Source organism: Gavialis gangeticus, unplaced genomic scaffold (genome assembly GCF_001723915.1).
Source record: "Gavialis gangeticus isolate Ggan-Ray unplaced genomic scaffold, GavGan_comp1, whole genome shotgun sequence".
NCBI lineage: Eukaryota > Metazoa > Chordata > Crocodylia > Gavialidae > Gavialis > Gavialis gangeticus.
Genome location: NW_017729034.1, coordinates 51,393,338 through 51,404,077, shown reverse-complemented (window position 1 = coordinate 51,404,077; position 10,740 = coordinate 51,393,338). Strand labels below are relative to the sequence as shown.

The 10,740-nt window shown below is 42.0% G+C and overlaps 1 protein-coding gene across 1 annotated transcript in view; it reads right to left on the bottom strand.

The window, feature by feature from the left end:
- The window catches only part of B3GALNT2 (beta-1,3-N-acetylgalactosaminyltransferase 2), a 93,381-nt gene that overhangs the window by 47,343 nt on the left and 35,298 nt on the right, over positions 1-10,740 (bottom strand). The window contains exons 2-7 of the mRNA XM_019526721.1: positions 9,193-9,283; positions 8,920-9,001; positions 8,456-8,673; positions 4,064-4,164; positions 3,149-3,342; positions 372-467 (exon numbers count right to left, since the gene is read on the bottom strand). Of these exons, the coding sequence (XP_019382266.1) occupies positions 372-467; positions 3,149-3,342; positions 4,064-4,164; positions 8,456-8,673; positions 8,920-9,001; positions 9,193-9,283 (782 nt within the window). The remainder of the gene's footprint in view (positions 1-371; positions 468-3,148; positions 3,343-4,063; positions 4,165-8,455; positions 8,674-8,919; positions 9,002-9,192; positions 9,284-10,740) is intronic.

Here is a 10,740-nt window from a genome sequence, read left to right as displayed (position 1 = left end):
CCTAAAAAAAAAAAAAAAAAAGGGGCATGCCCCATTTTATGGGAAACACTTGCTTAAAAGCCTGAAGTATATCAATAGGCCAAGGTTTAGAGACAATTCTCACTGAAATGCTACTAACAAACCAGTGAAAAATTATTTTAGAGGACTGCATAAGGCAGAAAAGAGCAAATGAACATTGTTAGAGCACCAGCTGCAAAGAGGTGCCAAGTGTTAGCACCTAGAACTGCTAATGTTGGCATGTTGGTATCACTAATCACTACATACTAATTGTTGAGAAATATAAATAGAATAAAAAGGGAAATACCAGTCTTACAAATCAACTTCCCATGCTGACTTATAGCTACTCGGAGTGGCTTAAATACTGCACATACCTCTGGCAAAATGAACTGCTCTACTGGTTTGTACCACACTCTGTTCACTTGCACTCCACAGCTAGGAGGACTAAAGCGAGCACTGAAGAGAGCTTCCTGTATGCAAAAAGAAAAAGAAAGAAAGAAAAAAATATAAGAAGCTTAAAATCTTATATTCAAGAGCTGCAAAAACTATGAAAACTTACATTATCCCAACCAGTTGACATTGGAAACAAAAAGCCTCTTAAAGCAACTTTTAGTACTGTTTTAAACAGTTGTATTGGATGTTTTTTGCTTACAAATAGCCCATAAGCCTGCAAAGTAATTTTCCCCTAGTGAATTCATTAGTATTTTTCCCCTAGTGAATGGTCATGAGAGGCAATAACCCAGAAAGAGGAAACAACAGCAATATCAGCTACCCTGTTCCATACCTCCAGCTTCTCATTCTTGATCTACATGATGCACCTTCTCAGCCTACTAATTCTTACCAGTTGGTAATGAAGGACAGTTAGTTACTAGGACCTGAACCAATGAACAGCTTTCAAATAATAACTGGAGACTTTGAAATCAAGACACCATTGTTCACGCCCACCCCCCTAAACAAGGCATTCTCTCCTGTAGTATTTCATTATCTTCCATTTTACTTTAGCTATAAAGCTAATTCATCTTGCGTTGGACTCTTCCTATGCCTGAAGAAGGGCGTGTGTCCGAAAGCTTGCAAAGAGCGATTTTTCCAGTTTAATAAAAGATATCACATTTACCCAAAGAACCTTATCTGTCTAGACTGTCCCTCAGGATATGTAATTTTATTGCCTCACTCTCTCCGTTCACCAACTTCTTTTCAGTCCCCACAGGATGAGGTGATGTTATGAAGGTATCCCTATTGTCTTTCTTACCCCTTTTTGCTCCCAGCTCCCTATTCCTCATCTCAAACGCATAAAACTAACCGTCTGAATTTTAGCTGGAGCAACCTTGTCTAGGCACATAATAGAACCAGGTTTATGGAACTATTTATGAGACTAGGTTGCCATGAAAAACATGGTGTGTTCCCTGTCCTCAGAGATCTGTACCATCCCATCATTGCATGACCAGCTACCCACTGCCTGAAGAACTGGACACCTCAAACTGCACACAAATGCATCAACACAAGGCCACTCCTGATATCAGCATAACTCAAGTGTAGCATGGTGAAACTTAAACATCTAACCAATATGCTGTCAGAAAAGGGCTCTTTCATTTCCAGCATCATTGCATACTCCTTTTTATAGCATAAGGTATAACAAGAGTTCGTACATGCTCCTCATAGGAAAGGCACACTATAGTAGAAAGCCTACATAAAGTTTAGTCATGTCCATTGCGTGCCTAATATTAACATACAACCATCACTAAATTTGGTTAAAATAAACCCATTCACTGGAAATCCATTGTGAAGTCCTTTGTTAGATGAAAATTTTCATGATGAATACTTGGAGCCAACTGGACAAGGTGATGGATGTGAAAAACATACAACCTTCCCACCTCCCCCAAATAAACAGGTTTTCAGTTTTCTAATTTTTTGCCAAAAAACCCCCCAACAAAACAAAACCAAAATTTTGTCCATCACCTAAAAAATTTAAGATAGGTGAATTGTGCTGTTTACACAAAGAACTAGGTAATCTGATCGATTAATCTTAAAAGTTACATGATAAAGTAAACAGAGTTTAGCCAATCTTTATATTACCAACCTAAAGTTTGAGTCTGTAACACATCTGGAAAATTAAATAAAGTTTATTTTGTCAGCTACATACTAACTAATAAAATGAATAATAACTTTCAGATGCCCTGACAGAGGCTGGAAAAATATATGAAACATGAATCAATAGTTTTACTGTGTTTCCATACTCTTATGCTGCTTGTAGACATTAAAAAAAAAAAAAAAAACAAAATGGCACTCTACTTTAAATTCGGCACACTCCCATACCCAGAAGAGGTATTGCATTAGTTAGACCTGGCTCATCCAACATCTGTACAGATCACACACTTTTGTGGGGCTTTCTTGGCACCTTTATCTAATAGCTAACTGACTCAGCTTTAGCTAAAAGTGCCAAAAAGTCCCACTGACGTATCTGGTCTATACAGACACTGCTTCTTCTGGTAAAGCGAAGGTTTGGGTTTTTTTTGCTTTTAACATTTGCAAGCAGCCTTAGATAGTAAAGAAGTGTTCTCTGTATGCTTGTTTAAAGACATATAATATTTTTCAATCTTCTTAAGTTAAAGATTAAAAAATAAATGGTTTATTTTGGAATTACAGAAAATATTTAAATTAATAAGCATTTCTATTAACTCACACATCACATACCTAAAAATGTCTGTTACAGAGAAAATTTGATAGTGGGCCAGCAGTTCCCAATCTGTGGTACACGTACTGCCAGTGGTACACAGACAACCTGTCAGTGCTGTGTTAACAGATCTATTATAATTACTTTATACGAGGAAAAATTTGCTGGTGGTACTTAAGATTGTATCATTTTAAATGGGTGGTGTGCAATCTGTCAGAGTTTGGGAATCGCTGGACTAGTATGTAAATTCCACAGGTTTTTACATGCACCAGATAAAAAATGGGAAACATGAAAAATGTTCAATTACTCAGTTGACAGTTGCAAGAGTGCAATGAAAAAGGAAATGCTTTTATTAGCATACAAGATCTGAAATCATGAATTTATTAGGTCATTACCATATGTGTAATATTCTGCAGGTACTCCATCCATAACAGAAAGTATGCTTTGATATATTTTAGTAAGATATTTATAATACTGTACCTCCTGTTCTGCCTGGTACAGTTTGACAGTGATATTCCTCTGGAATCCTGCACCATCAGCTTCATAGAATACCCCCAGACTGGTAATTACAATCGGGTAAAGGACTCTGAAATTGACGCTAACAATTCTGTCTTCAGACAGCAAAGAGGTAGTATCCTCAGGTAGACTGAATGCTTCAATTTCTTGATTCAAAACTATATTTAAAAAAAAAAGGACACAATCACTGTGAGCAGATTTTATCATTTTTTAACTTATTACAGACAAGGCATGGAATAGCTGATTAACTGGCCTAGCTGGCATATGCACAAATGTAATCAAACTCCAAAGGAAAGATGACTGACTGCCATAAAGAGAAGTGTGCAAGTTGCTTAATAGTCAGCTGGTTACCAGTGACTGTAAGTCACTGCTTGGACAGTGGAGAAGAAACACATTAGGTATTAACACTGTGCTTCACTGTACTGGGAATGCTTTTTCTTTGGGAATCTCCTTAAGCTTCAAAGACTAAAATTGTGTCTGAATGGCACAATATAGTGTCAGGTTGCTCCAAATGAGCTAGTTCAAGTACCAGAAGCAGCATAGCTGCATTAGCCCAATGTTCTGCCAAGGGTTATATGTCTTGCTGAGAAACTGAAGTGACTACACAGCTTCTGGTATCAGAGCAAATTCAGGTGTTTTTGCATGGCACAACATTGTGGCACACAGACATACTCTAAAAGTCAACAGTCTTCCTTTAGTGCATCGGTAAGTCTCCCCCATTGATATCTACATATGATATATCTAGACAGTAAACTCCATAACTAATAGAGAGCATTTGCAAGATTTTGGCCCATTACTGTGACCACCACTAAGCTGTCAGGGTGTCCCGATAAAGAGGAGTCTATTTGATATAATATTTTAAAAGAAGAACCTCCATACCTGGGTTACTAATATTCAGAAGTTTGCAGGAATAAGGATCTTCTCTGTCTTCTACAGGCACATCACAGCCATGTGCACCTATTATAAACTTCACAAGGACACTAAAACAATTGGCTTCCATTAGCACCAGTTATTTATTTTTATCTTCAGTAAGACGATTTCAATACAGAGACCTGTCCTTCCACAGTTTAGGGTTTCCGAGTCCTTTAAAATAATCCTTTTAATGGAAATTTGTCAATTTGGCATTTGACAGAAGAGTAAGTGTTACTTATAACTGAACTTACTGAATCCAAAAAAACATAATTCACCGAGGGCCTGGACACATGACACATATGTATCGGTGCAATTTCCATCAGTTGTATACACAGATGTAAACCTCACCAGGATCCCAAGCAGACAGACTAGCAGCTGTCTAGGACAGTGGTTCTCAACCAGGGTGCCACACAATGTTAGCACTCTTCGATGTGCAAATATGATTCATAAGATAAACCCAGACATTTCAAACAGGAACCCATAGTGTCAAAAGCACTCTGACTTGGTGTGGTCTTTCTGAGTTCTTTGTAACCAATGAATTGCTCTATTATTATTATTCTGTAGTCAAAAATGTCCTTGTTAAGACTTAAGATGCTACCTTGAGTCTAATAAGGTTGAGAACCTTTGCTCTAAGGAATAGCTTGCTTCCAGTAGGTGCTATTATAGCACCTTGACCCCAAGTGGTAGGGGAGCATATAACAGCCTATTTTCTTAGAATAATGGTGCTCAATCTTTTGGCCCCACAGGCCAGGTGAGTGGTACAGGGATGGTTCCCAAGTAAAAACCCACACAGGGTCACTGCATGGGATTGGGTCCCCCATGGCCAGATCAAGCCCCACACTGTATTGACCTGACCCCGGATCAGGGCCCTATGCTGTGCTGGCTCCACACACCTGGATCAGGCCAGCACTGAGCTACCCCAACCAATCTACCCCCCAGGGCTCATGGTATCTGGCCTGCAGAGGTTCCCCTGGGTCTGAAAATTTGGGAGCAGGGGACCAGCAATTAATGTTGCCACTACTCTACCAAATTTTTGGACCTAATGGAAGCCTTGCAGGCTACATGGCATGGCTCTGCAGGCCAGACCAGGCCCATGAGTCAGGGGTGAAACACCCCTGGTCTACAACAAATGGCTACCCCACCTGGAAGAGGACAGATTTCTCATGGGGTAATTTTACCCTGAATTCAAGGCATATGTAACTATACCAGCATAGTGCTTTAATTAGTTATTCACTTCTTGTCTACAAATTTGTTGCATGTTCAAGCTCTTAGACATCACCCTATTCTGTTCCATCAGTTTATTCCTTTCTATTCTAGGGAGTTAGATTTACAAATCTCAAATGCAAAGCAACATTGTTAAGCACACAGAGCCAAGAGCTGTTTCTTTAACAGAATTGTATGTGGTTTTACAGATAGTTTTAAAATAAAGCTTAAAATTATTGTATCACGTAGAACAAAGGGATTTCCTGCAAGTGGCTGTTTTGTTCCTCATTTTATTTAATCATACAACATAACTACAAGTTCTGCAACAATCAGGCCATCCATTCCAACTTAGACATTCCAATTTTCATAACCAAGCAATTCAACACAGAAAAAAGAAATCCAGTTTAATGAGATTTTAAGATTGAGAGTTCAGCAGCAAAAGAGAAAGGAAATTCAGGTGACCCAGACTGCCTTCAAGTATTGTGTGCTAAACAGAATGACACATTGTGTGAGGAAAGTATGCATAATTGAATTTATGCATGCCTACAATGAACCAAAACCATGACTCTCTGGCTAGAGCAGAAATTACATATAAACTGGTGTAAGTGATTTAAACCTGTAACAGAACAGAAGTTCAGTGCATATAAACCTGTTTCAAAATGGCTGAAACTGGTTTAAGATAAACCTGGATGAATGTAGTATCAGATTTGGGTCAAACCAGTTTATGAAAGTTCTGTCCCAGCCGCCTTCCTGGTTCAAGTTAAACCACAGTCCCCCAGCATCTTAGTATGCTTTGCAGCCTGGGCTGGGCTGTGCTACCTGCTCCAGAGAGCAAGGCTAGCCTTTGCGCTTTGCTCCCTAGCTGGAGCAGTCAGGACTGGCTGACAAGGGGTGGGGGGCAAGCCCAGCTGGGGATGCAGCTTGGTTTGCAGGGAGAGAGAAGGGGGAGGGGGGACTGCCTCCTCACCCCAGGCAAACCCTGGCTGGGGACTGGGGCCAGAGAGGGGGGTTAAACACCCCTTTTCTTGCTCAAATTTACTGCTGGCTGCAACTGTGGACTACAAATCCCAGAGACACCTGGAAGCAGGAAGAGGAAGTGATGAGCAACCCTGCAGAGTCCTGCTGCTGTAATTTTGGTCTGCATATCCCAGAGACCTTGGAGGCAGCAGGAAGAGGAAGTGAACACACAGCCCATGCTGGTTATGTGCCAGAGAGCTATGCTCTAGTGCCCACTGGGCTTCTGGCCTGAGCCACTGTAGGCATGTGGCTGCATTACATAAAACAAAGGTAAATGTCTGTTCACTTCTGTTTCAGTTTAATCTCACATCTTAGATTAACCTGCAAAGACTGAATCAATTCAGCCTCAGGTTTTTTCACTGTCTGTACTTAGCCTCTATTTCCTGACTTCTGGACAATTAATACAATCGCCAAGGTTCAGGTTTTAGATTCTGAGTTTTGCTAACTTCCTTCCCTGACTCTCAATAACACACACTATTATTTAACAGTGCCTTGGTCCATTAGCAAGGCAGAGTACCAAGGGTAAATCACCTCTTCACAGCTGCGACATAACTACAAGACTTGTGATCTAACGTTCACCCCTCCAAGTCATGTATGAGAATGGTCACACAAATCCATATGAACCAGTGTGGTTCTTTAGCTGTGCACACCTTCAAACACAGTCCTACTGATGAACCACCAGTTTCATTTTTACACAGAAGAAAAAAAACTAAACTTGAAGCCCATGCTTCATATAAGATTTATATGGGTCAGTGGTTCTCAACCTTTTTATATTCAAGACATCCCTGGAAAAATACCAGCTCTTAAGTTTTCACTTGCTTTTTTACTATAGAAAAACAGTAGAGCAATTCTTCTGTTGCAAAGAACTCACAAGGCCACAACAGGTCAGAATGTTTTTAATACACTGAATTCCTATTTGAAATCTCTGGGTTTATCTTTTTTCATAGTTGTTAGGGGCTGGAAGGGACCTTACGGATCTTCAAGTTCAGCCCCTCTGTACTTGAGCAGGAAAGACTGCTGGGACCAGATGACCTCAGCAAGATGGGAGTCAAGACGCTTTTTGAAGATTGCCAGGGTGGGTGACTGTATCACCTCTGTGGTGAGCCTGTTCGAAACCCTTGGAACTCAACTTGTAAAGTTTTCCCCTATGTCTAGCCTGAAGCGATCATCAATCAGCTTGTGCCCATTATTTCTTGTCCTCCCCTGGGGGGCCTTGATGAATAGATGCTCCCCCAGGCCCTGTTGTACGCCTTTGATGTACTTGTCGGCTGCCACCCAGTCTTCTCTTCTCCAGGCTGAACAGTCCCAAGTCCTTCAGCCTCTCTTCATATGACCTGGTCTCCGGGCCTCTAACCATGCACATGGCCCTCCTTTGGACTCTCTTGAGCTTCTCCACATCCTTCCTGAAGGGCACTGCCCAGAACTGGATGCAGTACTCCAGCTGCAGTCTCACCAAGGCTGAGTAGAGCGCGAGGATGACATCCTTAGCCTTGCTCAAGATGCCTTGGTAGATGCATGCCAGTGTTTGATTAGCTCTGCCAGCTACAGCATCACATTGGTGGCTCATGTTCATTTTGTTGTCTATCATGACACCCGAGTCTTGTTCAGATGTGGTGCTAGCAAGCATAGCACTGCCGAGCCTGTAAATGGGTTGTGAGCCATGACTGCACACCTAACTGTGCTAACATTTTGTGGCACCCTCAAGCACCCTTGATCAAGGTACCCTGGCTCAGAATCATTGATGTAGGCATACTGTTAGCTTGCTACCAAAAAGGAAGCACATGACCTAGAGTTGTAGGCATGATAACAGCTATGCTGTGAAATAAGATCCGCTTTGAATCCTTCCATTAAGCAGAAGTGTCAGTATTTCTTAATATCAGAAAATACTCTTACACACAAGTAACTAAAAATGTTAATTCCCATCAAAAATCCATTTCAGCCCTACATTCGCATAACATTTTTATAGTTTTAAAGAGGTATCAAGAATGAAAACAGCCTGTCATCCATCAGAGAGGATGCTCATCAGCTTAAGGCAAGGCTTGTCTTTTCATAGCAGAGGTTAAGAAAATAAAGTAATGTTTATTTGTTTGGCTGCTAGATTCTCACACAGCCTAAGTAATGTAAAATATCAGAGATTACCGTTGGCTCAGTGCTGGACGTAGCTTCAAGTGCTTGAACCAAGTGTTCCTTATAACATTGCGTAGCTCGTGATTGTGGCGAGCAGATAATACACCCACAATAACATCATAATGTTTTAGCTTCCACTGAGGAAAGAAAGGGAGCGGACCTAGGAATTTAAAATAACAAGGATTTACTGTACAAACATAATCCCACAAGTCGGAGCTGCAAAAAGTAATTCAAAAGCACATCAAAGGTAAGTGTACTGAATGCCTGGGGCATTAAAAAAACTGGAAGAAAATTAGTGTCACGTTCTATGCCTAACACCTGGAAGGTACTTTCAGCTTTCCCCAAATAGCCTTACAGAGCTATGAAATTATTCCTAGAGAGCTAAGGAAATAGCCAGCTGGCAACCTAACTGAGGATCAGAGGCCCATAAAGCAAACACAACCCTCCTTTGACTGATTATTTATGTGGCTACCTACCTTCTGAACAAGCTGCTCTAGGACAGCACGCTGCAGTCGTGCTCCACATTTTGGATGAGCTACCAGAAATTCAAGCTGAACACTGGGCAAAACAGAAGGTGCCGCTTACACAATCTGCAAAATCTGAAATGACTCCGGCTACACCATCATCTATCTCCCTGTGTGACCAGAGCTAGGTCCCTCTTGCTATCTATCATGCCTTCACAACCAGAATGCTCAACCAATACACTCCAGCTGAGCCTGGTTACAATCACACAGCAGACCACTCTGCACCTCTGTCCAGGCTTTTTCACTATTGCTGGCTTCATTTGCCTCAGCATTTCGTTTCCTGCCTGAGTTCTTCCTAGTCTCTGCCCTTTCAAAGCTGTGAAAGCAGAGAAATAAGGTTGTCAAGCATTAGCTCCCCTATATATATATATATTTTTTTTTTTACTTTGATTGGGGGGGGTGCATGTGTGTACGCACAGAGATCTGTGGCAATAGGCTCCACCATAAGTGCGCATACATAATTCAGTACTTGCTAACAATGTTTCTTAAACGTATAGATTGTTAAAAATCAGACCTCTTTAAAGCAAGACTTCGACTCAAGAGAAACCTGAGGGTATAAACAGACATCATCTTTGTTGTGGGATCAGCACAGCTAAACTGCTTCACTAGCATTTATAGATATTGCTGTTGTCTCCTAGGGTCAGGACCCTGCCTCTCTTACTGTTTCAGGGGCCTGATCCTGTAGGACAATGGCCCTGTCCAGGCTTTTAGAAGTAGAGTCCATCTTTGTGTGCCAAGCCACTGAGGAGAAAGCATCCAATGTCCCAGGCTGCAGCTGACCCAGGCGGAGGCTGCAAAGCCTCTAGTAATGGTTGCCTGAATGTATTCAGAAGGGCAGCAGATCCCCAGTCTTTGCCCTGCCCACAGCAGTTGGAGGCAGCCACATGTTTGTTCAGCACCTCCACCAGAGTTACAGAATAAATGACCAGCCCCACAGTGGCATGTCCTATGTCCCCTCCAGCCTGGGCAGGCTCCAAGGTGGGCAAGAATAGGTGAGCTGCAGGCTGCATCTTCCTGCCACCAGCTCTTTGCTCCTTTATGGCAGAGTCTCACTTTCCCTCACTTCCCAGACTGTAGTAGCTGGAGATGGGGAAGGAGTGCCAATTGACAGACAGCCCTGCTTCATCCTACTCTGGTGCAGTGACATTTGAGCCTGCCTTTTTTTCAGTCCAAGTGCACTTGCTGGGTAGCACTCGCCGACCCCAGCCTGGCACAGACTCCAGTGACTATTAGCTCTTACTTGGTGCTCAGCCTGGTCTCCCCTGCACAGATTGAGTTGGGCTTTTTTCTTTCCTGCCCTCCCCTCTCCTTTTTAAAAACAAAACAAAAAAAACCCCAAAACTTCATCAGCTTTTTTTTCTTTGTAAAGAAAAATATTTGAGCCCTTTCTGAGGTGATACGAGGTTCCCTGCTCCTGACTTGCAGATGCACAGCCCAAGGATTCCTCTGCAGGGGAATTCCCAGGGCGTGCAATACATTAACACATGGCCTCCCAACATGATGCGATAAACTGTGACTAGCAAGGGTAGCAGAACAATTTTTGGACAATTGGAGTGAGATAAGAGGTTAGGATGTCTTTTTGCACCCTGAGATGCACAGCTTGGATCCCACAATCAACCAATCTAATGGACCTGCACAGTTTAGTTTGAGTTACTCTAAAGCCAAGAGAGTTGGGTTTATATTTAACAACTAGCCAACTGCTCGCCAGGAATGATGTGGGGGGCGGCTGGGGCGGGATAGAGCATGAGCGACTGATGCCACCTTTCTCGGGGG